The following is a 22,208-nucleotide window of genomic DNA, read 5'->3' as shown; positions in this document are numbered from 1 at the left end:
TTTGGCTAAATTGTGCTCACTACCGGCATGTAGTCTAATATATTTTTTTTCCAAAAAACTCAATTTGAGGGCTAGGGTATGATAAATCTGGTCTCCTTACATTTACGACGCAAAATGCGATCACAGCACAATCTAGACGTGTGTAAATATCACAATAAACCGAGCTGTGTTTGACATGGCCTGCTACTCACTTACTGTACTTCCGATCTACCCCGGGACCAGTTTGTGCTATGCTACGGTCGCCACACTACAAGAACATCGATACTCATACATTATTCAAAGCCACCACGCCATCACTCCAGAGAAGCCCAAAGATAGGCATTCTTGATATCGCTTGGTTCCTTTTTTTCTCAGAAGATAATCGCCATCATATTTCAAAGTGAAGTGGCAAATAAATCGAGGTGGCAGGTGGCGTCATAAAGTGACCATCTTTCAAAACCATCCATTATTATGCAATGCTGTCGCACTTAAACAGGTGTTGGGCCCGTGCACACGTACGTATCTTGAGCTACGCTCTCTCCACTCTGCTTACTTATCCTGCTTGGAAACAGGAAGACCTTGGTAAATGCCTCCCCGCTTCTTGATGAAGTAAAATCCACCACCGGAAATAGCAATAATGCCTGCAAGCATGATCCACACGTTGGAGTGGCCAAGCACACCCTTGGTGGAAAAGGTAAAGCTCTTGTTGCCACACAGCGAGTCGTAGGGGAACGGCTTGCCGGTGGCGGGGATCACGTTGGAGCACATGAAGCCCTTCCACCAGTCGGGGGTCTCTCGGGCGTAGTACACGGGGGTGATTCGGCTTGAGGGAATCTCCTCAATGGCCTTGTAGGTGGCCTGCTCGTAACGGCCAGGCTTGACCAGCACAAAAATGTGGTTGATGTTGTGGTAGGCCTGAACCATGATTGAGGCGAGGAACTTCTTGAAATCTTCGCCAAATGTGACCAGATCAATGTTCTTCTTCATGTCCATGTCTCCAATGTCCACCACAATTACTTGGGGCTCGTTGAGCGGCAAAAACACGTCCTCCCGGTCAAATTGGAAAAACGCGGGTTTGGGATCCACTCCCCGCTTGGGCCGTACGCCGTCAAAGTAATGGAAGTAGAAGTACTGCTCCATCATGGCGTACTTGTTGGGATAGCAGTCGGGGGCGAGACAAATGTCGGCGGTCACGTGCGAATGGTGCACCCCCAGCTGCTCGGGGACAGTAAATGCCAGCTCCTTGAAGATGTTGGGAGTGGCGACAGAAGTGTTGTAGTTGGACACGAACTCAATTCGGGGAATATCGTGCTGCGTCTCGGCCCAGTTCTTGCCCTCGTTAATCACTACATTGCCCATGTAGAGGCCGTGCAGACGCAGGGGCGTTTCGGCGTGCGAGTAGATGGTCAGCAGACGGGGCACCAACACATTCTTATCGGGCTGGCTAGTTTCAGGCACGGATAGAGTGAGTTCCAGGGTAGACGAAATGCCAGAGTCGTACTCCTGAATGGCAGCCTCCTGGATGCGGCCCTTGTCGATGGAGTAGGAGAACTTGTGATTAGTCACCTTACCGGTATTGAGGGGCTTGAGAATGAGCGTCACGTTCTTGCCATAGACAAGAGCTGACACATAGGTGCCGGGCCAGTTAGAGGCAATGAATGTGTCTCTTCGCTTGTACCACCGGCCTGTGAAGGAGAACAGAGAGGGGTGTGACTTGGGGGTGATGAGGGCCTTGTCTTGGACCGAGTATTTGATGTCGAAAGACTCAGCCGAGGCGAAGCTGAGAAGCGCCACTAGTGCCAACAAGACTGTTGTGAGTGTCGAGAACGCCTTCATTGTGTTTGCGTGACTCTAACGAATGTGGTCTTGGTAGTGTCTGAGATTGGAAAATCGGCTGAAGAAAGAGTCGTCTGAGTTTCCGAATCAGCCGTGTCGTATCACGTGATGTGTATGTGTTTCTGGCGTCCTTTTTGCGTCCGTTTGGCGTCCGTTTGGCGTCCTTTTTGCGTCCGTTTTGTGTACTTTCCTGTACCCCTCGTTAGTGCTATCACAGGAAGCTATGTGGAGGAAGGGTTCAAGATAAGTTTTAGATGCACGCGGAATAAGGTTTGGTACTCACCTGCCAGAGACAAAAAACATGAATGACGTGGCCCTGTGAGCGAGCTCTGGAGAGGAAATAGCCGGCCAACTGAGTGAAGAAGAAAAGATCCCGTGGGAGACGACATCACGACCCTTATATACCCTGCAAACACAGACACAAACACACAAACCCCACACGGCGACCCACATGCAACAAACCACACACTAACGGCCTCTAGGTTCGCTCCCATGTCGATCAGTGGTGGATGATGATGAGATTACGAGTATTAGCGAAACTCAGGCAGGATAAGAGGAGAGAAGGTCACGTGATAGAAGAACATGTTTGGGTACTGTACGGGTACGGATACGGGTAAGGTACTTGCACGTTTGTGTTGAAGGGTCCTTCTTTGTGCAGTCGAAATCCTGTCATAACCTGTGCTTCCAATCTATCTTTGCCATACAGATGGTACGGCAGCAATTCCTGGGACGTCATGTGACTTGTTAATCTTAGTAAACTAGCCGACAGTTGGTTTACTAAGATCAGGAACATGGCTTTAGATTGTGGTCTAACCCATGTTGGTGCATCTCCTCGAGTGGGTGCAGCAGCCAGACCCTTGACTGAGTGGAGTTCGGGCGAATCACAAAAGATCTCAGGTTTGAGTAAAATGATTTTACGCAGATTGGAACATTTCTGGATTTTCCGCCTTGTACGATGGTTGTACAACTCGTGGAATTGCACAGAGATGTTGTCTGAAGCCACTTGACTTCTCCTACTCCTACTGACATTGATGATGGTTCCGGAGTCTCGTCTGCCTCTCGCTACGTCTTGTCATAAAATATACATTACATTACTAACACGGTGGTCTACCAAGGTAGCTCCTCATAAATATTTTCAGTCGGCCTTTGAGGCGTCGTGAGTGACAATGGTCACGAATGGTGTTGCCATTCTCGAATGACAACGCCGGCTATAACTTTGCTGCTACCTCGGTTTTACAACAAAAGAGGGATGAGGGCAGCGAGAGATACAGCGAGTAGAGGAGCGGCGCCCTTGGGAACTGCGCCGCTGACAAAGGTGGTGGCCTTGGGGAACATGGCGCCGGGGGTAATGGTGATGGTCACGACTCCATCAGGTCCGGGTTGTGGATGGTCGCTCTGGGAACCAGAAGCAGGAGCAGTAGGAAGAGTGCCACCGGTAGGAGTAGCGATGGAACTTCCTCCGACCAGGTTGCCGAGGTTTCCGAGCGCTCCTCCACCCAAAAGACCAGCAATGCCCTGAAGAAGAGCTCCAGTGGCATCTGTAGGGGTAGCTGCGGTTTGCGTCACGGTGGAGGGACCGCTGGGACTGCTGCTGCTGCTGCTGCTTGCTTGCTGCTGCTGCTGCTGCTGCTTGAGGCAGTGTTTCCAACAACAACAAAACCAGATCTGGTTCCAGCAATGTTTTCGGGGCTGCTGGGGCTCACAGTGACCGTGGAGGGTGCCGGTGGTCTGGAAGACGCAGAAGAAGATGCTGTGTTTGTGTTCTGCAACACAATGAGTCCAGATCGAGTACCGGCAATGTTGCCTGCGGGGGGTGTGCTGCTAGGGGTCAATGTCGAGGTGGGGCCCTGCAACACCACGAGACCGGTTCGTGTACCTGCAATGTTACCAGCAGGGGCAGTGTTGGGGGAGCTCGAAGACTGTGAGTTTTGAGACTGGCTCTGGACCACAATGCCGGGCATGGTGCCTGCGATTCCGTCGGGCTCTCTTGTGGGGATGGTGTTGGCAGGAACAACCACGGCTGTGGCGGGGGCAGGAGGCTGGGACTGCGCTGAAGGAGCGAGCACAGCAGGGGCTGCCGATGCAGAAGCGAGCTGTCGAGATGCCGCTGCTTGTGCGGACATGAGCTGGTCCATGAGGTTGTTGCCGGACTGTTGAGGACCCCCGTTTACAGGGTTTCCGCCGTTACCTCCGGCCGGCCCGTTTGCACTGCCCTGGTTAAGACCGGCGGTGGCAGTGCTCACAATGCTCTGCCAGTTGGGGATGGACGAGTAGTACTTTGTGAGCAAGCTCTGAATCTCGGTCTGAGCAGCAGCAGCCTCGCTGGACTTTTGTTCCGTATCCATGGTGGCAGCGTTGCCTCCGTTCAGCATTTGGCCAATGGCCTGCCAGGCAGGGTCCTGGGTGAGGTCTTTAGTTGCGTCGACAATCTGGGACACCTCCGGAGGGGTCTGTCGCTTGTCGAGAGAGCTGAGATCCTCGGGGGAGTTCTGGACCTCTGCAATGGGAATGGAGAGGCCGTAGGCGCCTGTGAGAAGTAGAGGGATGAGTCTCATTGTGGTGGTAGTATTAGTGATATTGAAACGAGGAAGGGTCGTCGGATTAGATGCTGTGACTGTTGAATGTGAGTGGGAAGCGTGTCAAACAGCAAATCTGACTGCTGAAGTTATTAGTTGCTGGGTCACTTGCTGGTGGCGGTGACTGCGGTTGGTATATATCGTGAGTGGGTCGCCTCTGAAGCTGGAGCTAGACTGCCAAATCGGTCTGTCGAATGAAGAGGATGATGGTACAAGTGGATACTCTATCGCCGGTCGTTTTCAGATGACACTAGGTTGTCTCAGCTGGAGTGATTTGTAGAGCAACTGTCTTGCACAACCTGTCTGTTCGCACAACTGTCTGTTGTCTTGATGCTGTCGGAGGCAGAAGTCAGGTTGTCACCGCGTAGCCAGAGATCGTGAAGAGTATTAGTGTCGGCTTTTTTCTGCCACCGCTTTTCCTTTTTCTGCTCCCACCAAGCTCTCAGTCTCCGCACCATCCCATGCCACTGTCTGCCTGAGACATGTATATCCAAAGTCTACTTTCTTTGTATGTGCGCCGAGGCTAACCCATTTCGCCTATAGAGTTGGAGGTATAATAAGGAATGTGACGGTGGAAATCGAGGCGAAAACTCGCTGTAGAAGGCCCGATGGTGCTATCGACGCCCAATCGACGCCCAAAATGGCGGGTGTCTGAGACCATCGACTTGTAGCACCAATATCAGCTTTTCCCCCTCCTAAATCGAGCTTCTTAGACCGACCTTAATGCACTCATAGTGTCTACCCCGCTACGGTAACAGCAATACCTACCGTAATAAGACCCTCAGAACAAGGACTAAGTCTGTGTCTATTGACCGGGTGTATATTTTTTTCACGGTATTTGCAAGGCCTAGACAGCTTGCAGGCTTACCTGTACAACTGGTGGGACCATACGAGACCAGCAAGACATCGAGCACTGGTGCGAGTACTTGTGCAAGCCCTTGTATAAGTCGTTGTACTGCGTTTGTCCCCTAGCACGCACTACAACGGCACGGCTACGGACCTACCTATCAACCACACAGCTTCACTGGTCTACAAGTTGTTGTAGTGGCGCTGTTAGACCGCCCAACTGCCGCCAACTCCAACTGTCAGGAACTAACCATTGTGAGCATCAACTGACACATTGACGCCGCCGCAAAAAGTGCCAGATTCCACTTGTACAAGTACAACAGTTTTGTCTTCAAACATCTCGTTTTTCCCGCTCTTTTTGCAACTCCCCTACAAGTACAACCGTCTCGTTCACTTGCCTCTCACAAGATTAAGGTGTGGCCCAATCTGGGTTTTAGGTTCAAATTTAAGCTCTCGCCAAAACAACAGCGAATTTCGACTGCTGTAGAAAGCAAGCTAGAGTGGCGATATGGGGCGGGAGAGACCTGGAATCAATTGCTGAAACGTACAAGTGTAGATTTCCGTTTTAAACGTGAATCGTGGCACTACAATATCTCGATTTTTATGAACCCCCTATTTTTTTCGCTACATTCCAACCAAAATCTTATTTCTCGCTTCCTCCCAAAACAGATCTCGGACTTGGTGATATGCATTCCGCACATCTGGCTGATTTTGAAACGATTTTTAAAAACTTGGAAATTTTCGTTAAATTTGAAAAACTCGAAACATTAAGACAATTGAATATACTCACTTTTTTGAAAAATACAAAAATCGATGCTTCCCTAACAAAAACCCCCACTTCAACCCCCCGACCTGTCTCACTCAGGAACGTGCATCATCGCACATCAGAAAAGTGTTTGTCAAGACGAAAACGTCGCGTGGACGTGCAGAGTGGGGTGCGCGATGCGGGGCATCAAAGGACGTGAAAAGACAATAGAATGGGAGGCAAAGAAGAACTGAGACAGCTTCCTCGACAGCTCGTATACACCTGTCCGAGTCTTGGCTCGCCTCCGCGGATAACTGAATCCGCGTCGAGAACAGCATCGTTAATCATTTGCGATTGACAGATCGGCGATAGTGGAATGCACACATCGTACGCATTCGATACTTGTACCTGGTATTGGCAGGTCTAACTGAAGGCTCGTGGTGTACAAAAGGTGAAGGTAGAATGAGATATGGCAGGTACAGGTGTATTGGACAACAGTAGACCTGGCAGGAATGAACCAATTGATGTCTGTACATTCTCAGGTTCCCCAGAAGGTTGTTCACACGCTGCTATTGTCTTGCAACCTTGGAATGTACGGCTGATGAGCGTAAAAGCAGAGCTCTAAACGACAAAGGGATTGTTTGTAGTGACACGGTACATACGGTATGAGTTGATACTGGTTAGTAGTGTGACTGGTTGGTAACGGATCCAGAAAGAACTGTGACTGTTGGTAACGGATCAGAAAGAGCAGTGATTGTTGGTAACATATGGAAGAGTTCGTGTACCTAGTCCTGTAGAAGCATGATAGTGTATCGGACGTGTGTAAGGTGAATAGTCGTACACATGTTCGAAGAATTTAGTTGGAAACAGCAGGGCTGAGACCTATACTGGTATGAGCCACTCCACGGAACCTCGGAATGAAGACTGCAGTTTTTTTGTTCTAGGGAAATGCCTTTTGGAGCCCGATGTGGAACAGCCACCATGGCACGAGTGCTCGTTCTAGCTACGTGGAAGGTCAGTGTCTTGTTCTCAAAGCAGTAGCCCAGTGGTATTATGGGAACCAATGTACTTGGATTTTCTGGACAACCAGCTTCTCATTTTTAGACAATTTAGCTGAGGTAGCCACCAACTTAACAATATCTTCAGCGTAGACAACCGTCGCTGTTTCGCCGGCTGGAGTACATACTCCTCTGCCATAGAAATATGGCACCATGGATGTCCAGCCTACACGCTTTGATGTTACCGATGCAGATATCATGGATTTCCGGCAGCATATTTGGGCTGAAGGACCTTAGTCCGACGGCGTCGTCAATACACAGCTGTATCTGCAGCTCCTGGCCGTCGCTGATGTTCGCTTCGTACTCGGCAAGGGACATTTGATTATTTCCGCTCCAAGAGGTTCTTTATCCCGCTTGTGTTGTTTGTGAGTGCAATCGGACCCAATAGTTCATCACCAGCTATCATCTTGTTGTTACTGTTTGCTTCAAGAGACTCAGCAAGTGCTTCAGGCGAAAATCTTCACGCCATTGGTAGAGTCAGCTTGAGTCCAACATGGACTCGAAAAACGGCCAGTTTACCATTATCACGCTCTGTGTACCTTGATTGCCTCGTCGTTTCCATCCTTGGTTTCAAAGCTGTGACGGCTCCAGGTCCTTTTCGAAGGCGTGCGAGACTCTTAGCATCAATATTCGCGTTGGGTGAGCATGGCAAAGTTGCTTGGATTGATTTCGGTTATGGTGGCCTTCCAACCCATTCTTGCCCAAACACGGGACTGGTGGCTAGAGTGCACCTATTGCTTCTCGTCGAAAAGGAATACCGGGAATTGGCCTGGAATCTTCACCGGCTCGTTCCTGTAAACAAAAACCAATCATTCTCGTCAAAGCCTCGGCTGATTCTCTTGTTTAGATGAGTAGTCGTCTTTAGATATCTTGCCTCTGCGCTGTGTTCGAGTTCTGCTCATCGCGGTGTAGGGGAGAGGAGGTAGAGTTGTTTGTCAGCCTCCATAACTGTAGACGTGAATCTGATGAGCCAGGTTAGCCCTACCATTCACTTGGTCAGTGGTTTGAGGAGAAGGTGTTCTGCAACAGTACATTGACCCAGTCATATGTTCCCATTGACTTCAGTATATATATGATACAGGTATTCAACTGTATGTACTAATCACCTACCACATTCCCCCGATGAATATCCGAGGAATCAAACGACAGAACGGCAGAATTGTTCTGAGAAATATTACGATATACACCAATTAAAGCATTTCTGAGTCTGTCCGAGTCACTTCTGAGTCACTGAGTCACATCTGATATAAGTCGTTGTGATATACCAAGTCGTTGTGATTATACAAGTCGTTGTGATATATAAGCCGTTAATGGGTATCTAATCGTTAGTGTATATAAGTCGTTGGGGATATATAAGTCGTTAGTGGTTATAAAAGTCGTTGTGGATATATAAGTCGTTAGTGGTATATAAGTCGTTAGTGGTATATAAGTCGTTTAGTGGTATATAAGTCGTTGTGATATATACAAGTCGTTGTGAATATATAAGTCGTTAGTGGGTATATAAGTCGTTAGTGGTATACAAGTCGTTGTGATATATAAGGCCGTTAATGGTATCTAAAGTCGTTAGTGTATATAAGTCGTTGTGGGTATATAAGTTCGTTAGTGGGTATATAAGTCGTTGTGTGATATATAAGTCGTTAGTGGTATATAAGTCGTTAGTGGTTATAAGTCGGTTAGTGGTATATAAGTCGTTGTGATATACAAGTCGTTGTTGTATATATAGTCCGTTTAGTGGTATATAAGTCCGTTAGTTGGTATACAAGTCGTTTGTGATATATAAGTCGTTAGTGGTATATAAGTCGTTGTGATATACAAGTCGTTGTTGATATATAAGTCGTTATGTATATAAGTCGTTGTGATATACAAGTCGTTTGTGGATATATAAAGTCGTTAATGGTATATAAGTCGTTGTGGATAATACAAGTCGTTGGTGATATATGTCCGTTAATATATAATAATAGTTATGTATTTGGTATAATAAAAATATATTTTTCACACAGCCTAACTAGACGCAGACAAACTAACGTTGAACTGTGGGAGTGTTATACGTGTTGCAACAATACGTGTTTTTGGTATCAAAATGTTCCCCTAGCTATCTAAGACTCAGACTGACTCTGAAGAACGTGTTTGTAGGGTTCTGTTGCCACAACTTGACCATGATGAAACGGTGAGCTGATTGAAAATGCGGCGGTTGATATGCAAGGCGAAAACGGGCGGAAAGGGGCGAAAACGGGCGGAAAGGGTGCAGGGCTCGGGATGAGAATTGTTTCAGAATTATGTGGGGTGTTTCATAATCGTGTGAGAAGTTTCGTAATCGTGGGAAGCGTTCAGACTCTTTAGGGACATATCAGATAATTTTCGACGGCGGCCGTTTTTCGTTAGACTCGCTCAGTGTCTCTGATAACGAACCTTGATCTGTAGATACTGTACGATACCGTACGATACTGCATAGGACAAAAGCGCGCGCGGGGTTCGAATCGCATCAAAGGTATTTAAAAGGCATTTTTTCCAATCGGCCGGAAATCTCTTTGTTTTGGGGGTTGCTTAAAAATACCGAATAAATTCATTTGTATGTGTTGAGGCTTGGATTTTCTATCTTTCTCGCTCTTGTCATTTCTTTGGACCTAGTATGATACCTATGCACTAAGACCGCACTTCATGCTGCATCGTTCTTCTATCGAATCTGCACATGAGTGGGTGGAAGTCTTGCTGGAAATACTTTGAAACTTGGCTCGATTCAGCGTGTCGCAGGCCCGAGGAGATCTCTACAGTATCGCACTCCCAAGAACGACTTGCGGTGCTACATGAGGCGTTTCGACAACTGGAAGACCGTAGTGCCGTGTTCGATCCCGAATTCGATGCCGATCTTGTAGCCGACGTCGAAGCTCAAGGAGAAGCTGTGGTTGGAGCCAAATTGATGCGCTCGACAGAAAGCCCAACACCAGTCTTCTTGGAGACGCAGCGTACTTCAATCAGGGTGCTTTGGATGCTCGTCCAAGGTTGCGGCTGGCTCTTCAGCTGCTGAAGAACGACCTGGGTCATCCTGAAGACCCCAGAAACATCGAAGAATTGAGCTCGACGACCAAGACAGCGATGAGGGACCCCATACTGGATCTGGATTGGGCTCTGACATCTTGGAGGACCACCATACCTGTTCTCTCGTTGTCGAAGACCTCGCGGCTCCGGAGATCGCACTGACACTGTGAGCGAACCCCAAGTGCTCAACCCATCAAAAACCACGGAGCCCAACGACAATTTTCCCAGTAACAACCCCAGCGACTCAAGGGATAGCGGACTTTGGAAAGGAGGCTCAAAGAGACGCCGAAACGTTCTTAAAGAGAACACCCAGGGTGGTACCAAGTCTGCTCTCCGACTCCTGCGCGCCATAGCGGTGTGGAGCGAATCTTCACCCAGATCTACGAGGAAGGCCGAACCATGCTGAAAATGTTTCTTGAAAACCTCGTTGAAGATACTGTCACCTACGCCGAGCAGGCCAAGCGAAAGACTGTCACTCCCCTGGATGTTGTCTACGCTCTCAAGCGACAAGCGACGGGGTCGTCCTCTTTAGGGCTACGATTGGAGCTGGTAATACTGGTAGTTGTTTATATAATAGCGATATCAAAATATTCATGTTTGTAAATGTCTTGGCTTGTTTTTTGACGTAAAAAAGGTATCTTGTAGAGGTCTAGGTGTTCTAAAGTACAGTATGTACACAGTAGAGCGTCCTTTTGGAGAAGTAGATATAGTCCAGGACAGATTAGTTCACAGATGGGTTCTTCACACCAATACACATCTCCGAGACTTGTGAAATCAATCTTGAGACATGAGATGCTGTTGAGGAGAGGGTGATCTATGTGGTGGAGGGTGTTGGAGGTTTTGTTTTCAGTGCAGATTAATGCGTGAAACAAATCAAGTAAAAGGTGTGAATTTGTTGGACTTTACTTGGACTTTACTCGGACTTTACTTGGGTGTTGTATTAAGCTCGTGCTTTACTTAACAAGTCCCAGTAGAAGACCCCCAAAATTGAAATGAGATATATATCGACAGCTCTATGCAAGTGCTGTATGTACTGTATATATAATACAAGTAATACAAGAGATGCTGTGTGTTGGTCTTGTAGAACTTCTCACTTGAGATTATCCATCATGTCATCAAATACACTGGTCAATACCTACTTGGGGGCCTTGAAGACTTGGCAAAGCTCGGTCTCACCGAAGAGCTTGACAAACTCGGGCTGGTTGACCACGGTCTTGAACCACCGGGTAAAGTGAGGGTGGGCGGCCTGCCACTTCTTGTCCCACAGCTGAGTGAAGCCGCGCAGGGTGGCGCCAGCCACGAACACGTCCACGTAGGTGAGACGCTCGCCAATCAGGAAGGTGTTGTTCTTGAGAAAGGGCTCCAACACCACGTCGACGTTTCGGTTGGCAATTCCCACGAGCCGGGCAAAGTCCTTCTGCACGTACTCTCGCTGGCCCATTATCATGAGACCGGCCAGGGAGCAGGTGGGGATGTGTTCAGTGTTGGCAAACGACATCCATTCAAGGGCCTTGGTGTGCTCCAGGGTAGTCAGAGGCACAAAGTTGCCCAGTTTGTCGGCGTACTTCTCGCCCAGATAGGTGGTGACGGCCATGGTCTCTCTGAGGTGGAAATCTCCGTCCACGAGATCGGGGATCTTTCTGAGAGGGAATCGCGCGTCCATGTCTTCAGGGAACACGCCTCCCTTGAGAGACTCCTTAAGAGTGAACTTCACGCCGGCCTTGTCGAGAATGTAGAAGATGGCGTAAGAACGCGAGTTTCCAACGTAGCTGTAGAGTTCCATTGTCATCTTGGTCTTGGTAAGCAGAGTTGCGTGGGGGGTGTGGGGGTCGCAAAGTTAGTCGTGTGTCGTCTTGTGTGTCGTGGGTGGGAGTCGCCAACTATATATTCTGAGGAATATCCACAATATATGAGTACAGATGCTGGTTCTGTTTCTGTTGTCCACTTGTGCGGGTGTGCGAGTCGGAACAGTGAGGACGAAAAACACACACCTCTTAAATACCCAACATGTGCAGCCCGTGCAGCCCATGCATATTCTCCCCGGAACCCCACATGAACGAACCTTGGCCAATAGCCGCTGTGGGGAGAGACATATCGGACGGCGCTAGTGGGGTTTAATGGGAGGTTTAATTGGTGTTTTTGGCGGGGAGTGAAGCTCAAGAAACGACTTTGGGGATACTCGGTTGTCTCTGGGCCGTTTTTGTTAACGGTCATTGATGAAAACAAGTCCCCCTTTTTTTTCTTTGTTTTTTTTTTGTTTTTTTTTTTCAGCGTCTAACATGCGACGTCAGTTGGTGAAGTACAAGTGCTCAGGTTGGTGCTGTGGTCGTGAAACCGGAGGATCAGGGGGGAACTCTCTCCTCAAACGGACGCTATCCAGAGCTCCAGCCTACCAAGTCTAACAGGGACCTGATGATGGATCCTTACATGGCTAGTACTCCCTGCACTCCACACTGCTTCGCCTGCCAGTTGTCTGGGAATGTGCCCCAAGAAGTCAAAGGAAGCTCACCAATTAATTTTCCAGCTCGACAAATTTCTCCCTCTGATTGAGCTACTGGTTTCATTCATTTAGATACCATTTAGGTGTCTTGGTCTAGTTTGAAATGGTAGTCGGCGGCGACGTTTGAAGGTCTGGAATATGGATCGGATACGAGTGAGACCTTGTCCATCTCTCTCGATTATCTGACTCGCATCGAAAGCTCGTCGCTTTGGAACAGGGATAAAAACGCCATACCAACGTGCTCACCATACAGAAGCAGTAGGTACTTACTGTACAGTGCTTTGTTCCATGAAGCTGGTCAGTTTCCACAGGTTCTAGTCTTAGGATCATGGATCGTAACCACCAGAAAGGATACAAACATTCAATCGACTTCTTGAGACACGGGAAACTCACTGGTATATCTCTGATCTGGAGAAATGGGTGTTTGAAAGGGGGCCAAAGTGCATGTTTTTTTCTGATCAGGAGGTTAGTCGGGCTCCCTACCGTCTGTTCTACATCACCATGAGTTGAATATATACGACAAATTCAGGATATTCGCCCATTTCAGTAATTCAAAACACTTGATATTGTGTTGTTGAGCTGATACAGACCCCTTTTGACACACAACCGCGAGAGTACAAGAAGATGTACTTGTACCGAGATGGTCACATAAACGACCTCACATTTGACAGTCACAATAACTACTCAACTACCAACTGAGCTGAATGAATGCCTTTTTCTCATCCTGCAGATATTCCACAGCTCACAGACTAGGTGTATGTTACAAGAATCTGTCCCGACGCAGTTTCTCCAGCCGTCCTCCAGGTGTATAGACGTACTGTACTGTAGGCTGCTGTACATGACTTGCATATCAATCTACTACTTCAAAAGGTCAATAAAAACTCATTATGCTACGTACGTATCGTATACTCTAACCGATGAGAGCAGAAGCACCTGTAGTCCTAGCCAGAGCATTGTAGTGGTGTCCAGCCACGTCCTGGTTCGTGTAGCCTCACAGTCTCGCTTTGATTGCAGTGCTCTGCTCATAACCCCGAAACCTCGCTACGCTCGGTATCCTTGGTTCCAGTTCCCTTACAAAGCCATCTCTCTCTGCAACCGTCTCAGCTCCTCCTCCTCATCATCCTCCTCCTCAGCAGGCACCTGGTTAGGAGCCGCAGGCAGGTCATGAGGGGTCACCTGGACGCCATCCTGCTTAACATGACCAGCGTTAGTAAGCTCGCCCTCCAAAGTCTCCTGTTCCAGGGCCTCCAGCTCGTCCTCCAGCTCCTCGTCGTCGTAGGCATTGGCATAAGGTCTGGAAATGGCTTCGGAAACCTCCTCGGACAACGCCACCTGGTCACGAGTCTCGTCCATGATCTTGTCCACCTTGTCAATGTTCATGTTGCCGTGAATCTGCTTCATGGCCTTGGCTCCCTCCTGCATGGCCTTCATAGTCTCCAAGTTGAGGTTGGCGGTCTCCAGAGTGTTGATAGACGTCTGCAGCGAGTCTATGGAGCCCTGCACCGTCTCCTGCTGCTTCTCCAGGTTCTTCTTCTTCTTGAGCGCATTTTTGGCCATCAGCTTGTTGGTGGTGACATGTTTGCGGGCCAAGTTCTCCTGCTCCTGGATCTGCACAATGAGGTTGTCGTTTTTCTTGTTCAACACAATGATCTGCTGCCGCAAGGAGATGATGGTGTCCTTGGGATCCTGTTTCTTCGCGCCTCCAAAGAATCCCCACATTGTTGTATGATTATGGTGATGTTTGTGGTGATGTTGAGGGTCACAAATGTGGCGATATGTGTGTGTCCGGGTTCGATTCCCGGTTGGGTAGAGTTAATTGGAAATATAAATACTTGTTGGATCAAGCTGAAAATTTACCTTGTCTGTGTTGGTCCCCTCAGCATAAAGCTATTAGAAATTCCACCTCATTTATACCCCTCTAACATCCCAATATATGCCCTCCCCAAATGCTGCCAATGTCGCCACCATAACTTTAGATAACGATCTTGCTGTTTGAGGAGGAGTCGGGGTAACTCTGTCGGGATTCGACTTGGACGGAAATAAAGCGTATTTCTGAACTTCTCGTGATTGCAGCTAAATGGTCGTACTTTTTTATCTCCTACAGCTGCAGTATTGATCGTTCTATGCCCTTCTCTATTGAAATCACCTCTCTCATCATGTTGAGAACATGACGTCATTGTAACGACACACAAAGGCGTGGTAGAAAGCAGCAATTGTGGCAATTTTGGCAATTTTGGTATCATTCTGTAGGTAATTTTCTCTATATTACTTTTATCCCGATTTTAGATATCCATCGTGTCTTTAGTGGCCAACAACGTGCCTCCTTGAAGGTTTTTAATTTCAGTCAAAAAAAAAATCAAGGGAAAAAAAAAAAAAAAAAAAAAAAAAAAAAAAAAAAACTGTTCAACCAACTTTTTGCATGACAAACATGTTATATCTTCTGACTAACACCGAATGGCCCTGATTAACCACTCTTTAGAAGCTCATTATCAACAGAAAGAACACTCTCTGATTCTCCATCGTCATGGAATAAATATCTGAAATAAACCTCCATTTTCCACCATCAAAACCCTAATAATTTCCCTGCGTGCATGCTCAAAAAAACACCAAACTGTTTTGCATCACCACTTTTCGTGTTATACAACATCTGATATTCGGCACATCAGGGTTTCGTTCGGCGTGGTTCTTTCTTCGGTTGCTTTCGGACCATCTCATAACTTGATTACCGCCACAAAAACGGCTGAAAACGAGACTTTTCACCGGCAAAAATGGCGACGATAACGATCCCGTCGCTGCCATACATTGACGAAACGCCTTCCCATGAACAGGTTAAGGCTGCTGAGACCTTGATTGCAGCGGAAACGGGCCCATTGAACACATCCATTCCAGAGTCGAAAAAGTCGCTACTTTCAGCGGCCATGGAAGAGTACGTCAGTGACCGAAAACGGCCCAAGGGAATTGACATTTCGCGATATTCGAATCTGGAGGATACGGAAGGCAACATTGACCTGAAAACTGCATACACGGCTTTGGAATACACACTAGGACGCCGGGACGCGGTGGCAGCGCTGTCGGATTACGGACGAGTGCAGTGGCTGGTGGGCAATGATGAGCTTGATCGAGAGCTCAAGATTGTGGACCAGCGGCTTTTGACGGCAAAAAGGACATTGGAGACGGTCAACGTCAGTCGGAAACGCAGACAAAATGACGTGGCAGATACCCTGCAGTACCTGGAGAAGCGATGGAAGGGTCTGTTGGGTGATCTGGTGGATGTTGGCGTCAAGAATGCTCTTTTGGAAGCTCAACTTGAGAGCGATGAAGAAGGGGAGGAGGAGGAGGAGGAGGAGGGTGATAACGAATGATTGCTGGGTCCAAGGTATTTAGAAATTTATTTATTGTACAACTATGTACAAGTTCAAGTGAGCTACGTGACACCAGAAGAAGATTGTGAAGATACTTCGAGTACTGTACTTCGAATCGGCAGTTCACCACTAGCTACTTGAATCGACCATCTAAACTAACGCTGTATTCGTCTTTCTGCTCTTGACTCCGATGCCACCCTTACCTAATACAACACACTCGTAGGTCTGGCTCCACAGTAGAGATACAGTCTGACTACGCACTGTACAGTACTGCACAAGTGCACTAATGACGGTTGAAACGAGCCCTGGAGTCGTGACACTCGAGAACCCAACGTGGATCATGCATTTAAATTGGCTGTCAACCCTGAGAGCCTCTTTTGTACGTTGTGCCTGTACCTGGCATGACCAAAGTGAACACTATATGGGAGTCCACCATGCATCAACAGTCGCCAAAAAGTGATCGGTGACTCCGCCGAGTCACCTTGCAAACAAACTCCCGGGCCCTGGCAGTGCTCCTCCGGCCTCAAGTCATCTCTCAAGCTTCGTGTAGCCCTGGGCATGTCTCACCATACATACGCTAACTGTGGCCAACGAGGGGTTTGGGAAAGACGTTTGCTGCTCCACTGCTAACTTATCGCCGTCGCCAATGGCCCCGGAACCCGCCTTTCTCAACCCCGCCTGCCAAACGTCACCAAATGTCCGTCTTTTTATCTCCCATTCGCTCTCCCCACAACCTTAACAATTTCAGCACGATTTAGTTCCAACTTTGTTAAGGTTTAGTATCGGGAGATTGTGGAGCCGGAGATAGTGGAGCCGGAGATTGTGGAGCCGTCGCTATACGCCTTGGGGTCACGTGGGTGGACTACGTCGGTTGCCGTGGCCGTGGTTGGCTCCGCGCCGGTCCGTTCGTCGGGCGCTCGCTCGTGCCGCAACACTGCCCGTTGCTCCACGTTTCTACACCCAACCCCCAGTCGGTTTAGGGATGATCGGTGGGGAAGACCAGCCACCCTTGCCAATATGCTGAAAGGCCCGTCAGAAGTGCACTCTCCTGCGTTGCACGTGTTGTTGCGGAGCCAGGCGGTTGCAACGTCGCATTGGACATGTGCAGTGGAAGTGGAATGGTGCGAATGACGGACTCCGCACCACTCAACCCCTGATGGCGGACCACCGTCCATCTTGCGCATACTCCATGGAACGTCAGCTCCGTCCCACTGTCCCATTGTGCCATCGTCCCATCGTCCCACCGTCCCACTGTCCCACTGTCGCATTAGAGTCTGGATCCACATGGGACGTGCAGAGTCGGTTGTCGTATAAGACATAACCCCGCTTGGGATTGGCAGATCGGCGCCATATTTTTTTGCGTCATTTGCACATGTCCGTGGGAATTGGCCATGCAGGCGGCGGGTTAGGGCTGGTCGTTGGCGGAGCGGCTATACACTTTCAATTTACCATGTATAAGTGTCACTATACGATGGCCAAACAGGGTGAGACATGGCTGGATATTGGTATTGGCATATTGCAGGACGACAGGGTAACTAGAAGTGAAAGATGCGATAATGGACTAAACCAGGAAAATGGACTAAAAAACGACACCGAGATATCCAACATAGGTGGATTTGGGATGGAGTTTTCTCGAGGGTGTAATTTGGCCCAAAAAAATTTACACTTGCGTGCAAACCTCGGACGACCTCGGAGAGGGTCGAACTCTCGATCTTACGATGGCGGCCATTTAGGTGACTAACAGTCGTACGCCTTAACCAACTTGGCCACGAAGTCCGGTTTTTGCCCAAAAAAGACGCCTGTTTGTGGGGTTCTGAAAGTTGTGGAAAAATTCCGGCGAGCGTTAAAAATGGGCAAACTGGGGTTCTCGACGGCCCAGGTTTCGACTCCCGTCATTTCCAACCCGTTCGAGCCCCCAAACCCCCACTATGGTCATTTCCCCGCAACACGACGACGCGTGGCTACGACATTTTCCCGGTGCAGAAATTTTAACTGTGTCTTAGGAGGAACAACAATGAGCAATAAAGGCAATAAAGGCAATAGGAGCACGTTTGACCACCGGCGGAGACTTGTGTCGAGTGGTAATTGCCGCTGCTCAGTGGCTCTTGCTTCCCGGTGCAAGCCAGAGACGGTCAAAAAGGTCTACTTTGAGAACAAGTGTGAGACACATGTGGTATAAACATGACCAGAACGGACGACAATGTGCCTAATCCACCGACCGACCGTGGAAAATATACGACGGAGGCAGTTGCCGTGCCCAAAAATCGATCCGATGAACACTTTCCGACCCAAGTAAACTCGGATCTATTGCTCTCAGAGTCCCTCAATTGCTCCACCCAAGCGGTACACTGTAGTAGGTGCTGGTACAAGTAGGTACCAGCTGTACAATGGTTGCTACAAGACCACACTTACTCCAGCGGTGCCAGCATTGCCAACAGGCCTGTCCCGTTGTGGTTGTGTATGCCACCCCACCAAGAATGTACCGTAAGACACTTGTACGCAGTCCTCTTGTACTCGTACGCACTCTGACGATGTATACAGCCCGTAGTTGCAGGGGTCGGGCACGGTGTGGGTCACAACCTCCGTATTTCCTGTTTCACCTGTGCGGAGGAAAAAGCGAGGTGGACTCTAGTTTTTCTGGAGTGTTTGGCAAAAACACAAAAGCGAAAAGAAACCAATTCAATGGAGTTTATGTTTGCCAGTACCAATCTACCAATCCAATGTCGCTTCGTTTTTTTCTTTCTTTTTTTGTCTGGTGAACTTTCCAATTCTATTTTTTACACCCCGAGTAAGCCCACTCCCCACCCCCCTCCCAAACAAGATCCAGAGGTTGCAGACATGCCCCTTGAGCCCCTCAGGAACCAGGTACTGCTCCTGGACTTTCCGGCCCCAATGTTAGTGTCATTTGTTCTCTTCCTGATCCAGAAAATGCCGTTTGCACCAGTACATTCAATTTCCAGAGCTACTTGGAGTGCCAAAAGCCTAAGTTCCGTTAGCTTGTTACTCGCTAAACCCACAATAGTAATCGGGTGGGTGTGTGAGGGGGGCCTAACGGCGGTGTAATAGGCGGAACTCGACGCCGGAAAGACGTCAGATCAACTCTACTGACGGAAATACCCCGACAATTGAATTTTCCGCTCGAAAACCTCGCCCAAACCCCCGATTATGGCCCTCTCAAAATTTCACATCGCCTTCCCCGCAGACGCACCTTGCACTTGGCGGGTCTCTTGGGGCGGTGCTACTAGTAGCGGGGCACTATTTATTTCGGGCCTCAGCCGCGCGATGGGGCCAAAAAATACACAACGATGGAGCCAGCGAGGCCGACAAGACGATGCCGCAACCTGTTTCCCACGGCCAGTCCTCCACCGCGAGATATCCGCCCCCGCACCAACCCCCCCCACCAACAAAGAAGCTTGTCACACGTCAATATGTACAAAGCGTAACCTAGAGCCCAAGTGAGACGTGCAAACTCTAGTTATGGTTCGACATGGGCAGGGTTTGTGTTGTATGTACACAAAAGGAACTCTCTCACACAGACAGAGACACAGACAGACACAGACAGACAGACACAGAAAGAAAGACAGCCATAGACCCCATATATATAATGTCGATCTCCCCCGACCAGGTCGCATCTCTTGTCTTCACAACCAACTATTACATTCGCTTTTATACCCGCTAATTAGGCACCAATAGCCATATCATCGAGGACGTTGTTGACACAGACAAGCCGACATCCATACACACACCACACATCTAATCTCTCCCTCTCACACACACACAACATTCGCTATGTCTCTGCCCGATATCGACTCCATCCCTCCCGGATCCACCGTGCCTCTGGACCAGCTGTCGTCCATGTTTGCGACTCTGTCCACCAACAACGGCCTCGACCTCGGCCAGCTGTCCGGCCTGCTGGCCCAGGAGTCCACCCAGGGCGGCTCGTCCCCCACCTCCGTTGTCGTGGGCCGCCTCTCCCACCTCTTGAGGGCTGAACCGCTCTTCCGATCTCGAGGCCCCCCCCTCCAACAACAACAACAACGGTGGCCTGGGCCCCTCCCAGTCTCTGGTCGATAACGGCCCTGGCTTCCAGTCGTCTCTCCAGGCCCTGCTCGGCACCTCGGTGACCCTCGAGGTCCCTACCGCCGGCTCCAACACTGGAAACGCCTCCCCCTCTGCCTCCAACGGCGGCTCCGACGGAGGTGACTCCGGCTCCTCTCCCTCGGCCACCATCACCGGCTCCCCCACCGGCGGCTCTGGAGGCTCCAACACCGGCCCCGGCTTTACCCTGCCCACCTTCCCTGCCGTGACTCTGTCGGACTCTCCCTCCGCCCCCTCCAACACCGGCGGCTTCCAGCTCGGCAACATCTTCGATGGCCTCTTCGGTACCAACTCCATCGCCATCCCCCAGTCTTGGTCCGAGCTCTTTGTCAAGACCGTGGACTGGAACACCCTGTACCACGGCTCTCCTGGTACCATTGACAGCAGCGGTAACATCATTCCCATGCCCACTGCCACCGGCTCCGATCTGCCCGCCCCCGTGGTCACCGGCTCCGTCATCACTCTTGTTGCATCCCCCATCCCCACCTCCTCTGGAGCTTCTTCTTCTTCTGGAGGAGGCATTCTTGGCTGGATTGGCGGTCTGTTTGGCGGCGACTCCTCGTCTACCCAGGCTCCCGTGGCCACCGCCCCCGTTGTCACCAACACCGGCGTCACCGTTGTCACCGGAACCGCCGTTGTCACCGTCACATCTTGCAGCGAGAGCCCATGCCCCGGCTCCCCCACTACTGCCGCTCCTTCTCCTTCCACCATTCTGCCCCCTAACAACGGCGGTGTCCCCACCACCACCGGTCCTTCTCAGGCCAACGGCGCCGGCAACCTCCAGGTTGTTGTCCCTCTTCTGGCTGTTCCCCTTCTTGCTTTGCTGTAGACAGAGACTTATTTAATAATTAAAATTGTAATGTTTGAACAGGCCAGGATCTCAATCGTCGCTGAACCGGCTTGAACGACTTGAACTGATCCACCGGTACTCGTACCACTGTAACATTGTTGGATTAACAGTTCCTCTAGAAGTAGCTACTGTAGCTACAGTTAGACTTGGAATGAGAGGTACTTTGTAGATCTTCAAAACATCAGCCGTCTGCAGAAGAACACCCAGCGGAGGGCTCTAGACAGGCTCTTAACAAGTATCAATTGCCTCTTGTACAAAACGACCCGCAGCTCGTTAGTTTGCCTCGCTCCTCGTGCCACTTTTGCTCATCTCTCTTTTTTGCCGGCAACCTCGTCTCTTGTTTTTGTGCTGCCCCACCCCTATTCGCTTATTGCTCTTGCCGCACATTGAAAGTCAAACTGCATATATGCGCATAATCTGCATAGCAAACAGGGCTCTTGCATCTGCATCCAAATGCGGCAATGGAGAACTTTAAAAACGAGACAGTGGGGAAGTCCACTGGTGATGGTGGGGTCTCGGTTATTTGAATAGATTACAGTAGTAGGGGAGAAGGTGGTGATGTGGGTGTGGTGAGGGCGGTTTTGCGATTCCGGGGATATCTTTTTTGTTTTTTTTTTTAAATGATTTTCGCAGCTTTTTGACTTTACTAGAACACTTTTGCTCTTTTTATTCTTAGTATTTTTGTTATTTTTTGTTATTATTTTTATCTGTATTCTCCTGCAAATACCCCACTCTGCGTACGAGTGACAACAAGTGACAGCTGATACAGTGGCATACAGGGGTGGTACAGTATAGAGGGTGGATAGTTTTTGGAGTTTTGGCGGTTTCTGGGAGTTTTTACGAATATGTTTGTATTTTTGAATTATGCAATATTAATATTTTAGTTATTTATTCAGAAAATGCAAATAAATGCGAAAATGGGCACAAGGACAATCTGAGAAAGTGCGAAAAACCACAAGGCGAATATAGAGGGCTAAGTATCCACAATTACTCTCGATAAACCGATTAACTCTTCATTAATCCATACCGCCGCCTGCAAATATAATCTCCGCCACTGAGTAATACCTCAGGATTTATTTTCATCAAAAAAAAAATTAAAATTAAAAATGATCTGAGATATAACACTTCGGTTCAGCCTTTTGGACATTCTCAATCGGGCGATTATCTGCCCCAATCTAGAGATGGGGCCTTTCCGAGCAACTAATATACGAGTGAAACAGTATGGTGTATTTGGAAGTTGGCAAGTTCCGTGGGCAGTCGGATCAGTTATTTTTGGTGAGATTACGGAAAAAAAATACATATTTTCAAAAAAAAAAAAGAGA

The 22,208-nt window shown here is 49.0% G+C and overlaps 10 protein-coding genes and 1 non-coding gene across 11 annotated transcripts; 2 read left to right on the top strand and 9 right to left on the bottom strand.

Moving 5' to 3' along the window:
* Positions 1–528: 528 nt before the first annotated feature.
* YALI1_C23175g (uncharacterized protein) lies at positions 529–1,815 on the bottom strand (the record flags this gene model as incomplete). Its single annotated transcript, XM_501894.3, has 1 exon — positions 529–1,815. The coding sequence occupies one exon, from the start codon at positions 1,813–1,815 to the stop codon at positions 529–531; it is 1,287 nt and encodes a 428-aa protein (XP_501894.3).
* Positions 1,816–3,377: 1,562 nt separating this feature from the next.
* Positions 3,378–4,370, bottom strand: YALI1_C23150g (uncharacterized protein; the record flags this gene model as incomplete). The annotated part of the gene is made up of 1 exon (XM_501892.3): positions 3,378–4,370. The coding sequence occupies one exon, from the start codon at positions 4,368–4,370 to the stop codon at positions 3,378–3,380; it is 993 nt and encodes a 330-aa protein (XP_501892.3).
* A 2,754-nt stretch (positions 4,371–7,124) lies between these two features.
* Positions 7,125–7,358, bottom strand: YALI1_C23120g (uncharacterized protein; the record flags this gene model as incomplete). The annotated part of the gene is made up of 1 exon (XM_068282433.1): positions 7,125–7,358. One exon carries the CDS (start codon positions 7,356–7,358, stop codon positions 7,125–7,127), a length of 234 nt encoding a protein of 77 aa, XP_068138534.1.
* Positions 7,359–9,729: 2,371 nt separating this feature from the next.
* YALI1_C23089g (uncharacterized protein) lies at positions 9,730–10,679 on the top strand (the record flags this gene model as incomplete). The annotated part of the gene is made up of 3 exons (XM_068282432.1): positions 9,730–9,984; positions 10,097–10,242; positions 10,430–10,679. The coding sequence occupies 3 exons, from the start codon at positions 9,730–9,732 to the stop codon at positions 10,677–10,679; spliced, it is 651 nt and encodes a 216-aa protein (XP_068138533.1).
* A 532-nt stretch (positions 10,680–11,211) lies between these two features.
* Positions 11,212–11,865, bottom strand: YALI1_C23075g (uncharacterized protein; the record flags this gene model as incomplete). The annotated part of the gene is made up of 1 exon (XM_501890.3): positions 11,212–11,865. The coding sequence occupies one exon, from the start codon at positions 11,863–11,865 to the stop codon at positions 11,212–11,214; it is 654 nt and encodes a 217-aa protein (XP_501890.3).
* Positions 11,866–13,647: 1,782 nt separating this feature from the next.
* YALI1_C23050g (uncharacterized protein) lies at positions 13,648–14,295 on the bottom strand (the record flags this gene model as incomplete). The annotated part of the gene is made up of 1 exon (XM_501889.3): positions 13,648–14,295. The coding sequence occupies one exon, from the start codon at positions 14,293–14,295 to the stop codon at positions 13,648–13,650; it is 648 nt and encodes a 215-aa protein (XP_501889.1).
* Positions 14,296–15,344: 1,049 nt separating this feature from the next.
* On the top strand, positions 15,345–15,938 carry YALI1_C23040g (uncharacterized protein; the record flags this gene model as incomplete). The annotated part of the gene is made up of 1 exon (XM_501888.3): positions 15,345–15,938. The coding sequence occupies one exon, from the start codon at positions 15,345–15,347 to the stop codon at positions 15,936–15,938; it is 594 nt and encodes a 197-aa protein (XP_501888.2).
* Positions 15,939–16,088: 150 nt separating this feature from the next.
* YALI1_C23028g (uncharacterized protein) lies at positions 16,089–16,498 on the bottom strand (the record flags this gene model as incomplete). The annotated part of the gene is made up of 2 exons (XM_068282431.1): positions 16,089–16,257; positions 16,302–16,498. 2 exons carry the CDS (start codon positions 16,496–16,498, stop codon positions 16,089–16,091), a joined length of 366 nt encoding a protein of 121 aa, XP_068138532.1.
* A 216-nt stretch (positions 16,499–16,714) lies between these two features.
* On the bottom strand, positions 16,715–17,257 carry YALI1_C23021g (uncharacterized protein; the record flags this gene model as incomplete). Its single annotated transcript, XM_068282430.1, has 1 exon — positions 16,715–17,257. The coding sequence occupies one exon, from the start codon at positions 17,255–17,257 to the stop codon at positions 16,715–16,717; it is 543 nt and encodes a 180-aa protein (XP_068138531.1).
* Positions 17,258–17,622: 365 nt separating this feature from the next.
* YALI1_C23016r lies at positions 17,623–17,714 on the bottom strand. The gene has a single exon. It is a non-coding gene; the product is annotated as a tRNA-Asn (tRNA).
* A 1,977-nt stretch (positions 17,715–19,691) lies between these two features.
* YALI1_C22986g (uncharacterized protein) lies at positions 19,692–20,747 on the bottom strand (the record flags this gene model as incomplete). The annotated part of the gene is made up of 1 exon (XM_068282429.1): positions 19,692–20,747. One exon carries the CDS (start codon positions 20,745–20,747, stop codon positions 19,692–19,694), a length of 1,056 nt encoding a protein of 351 aa, XP_068138530.1.
* Positions 20,748–22,208: the final 1,461 nt, after the last annotated feature.

The sequence above is a fragment of the Yarrowia lipolytica genome, chromosome 1C, assembly GCF_001761485.1.
Source record: "Yarrowia lipolytica chromosome 1C, complete sequence".
Lineage (NCBI taxonomy): Eukaryota > Fungi > Ascomycota > Dipodascomycetes > Dipodascales > Yarrowia > Yarrowia lipolytica.
This window is presented reverse-complemented; position numbering and strand designations above follow the sequence as displayed.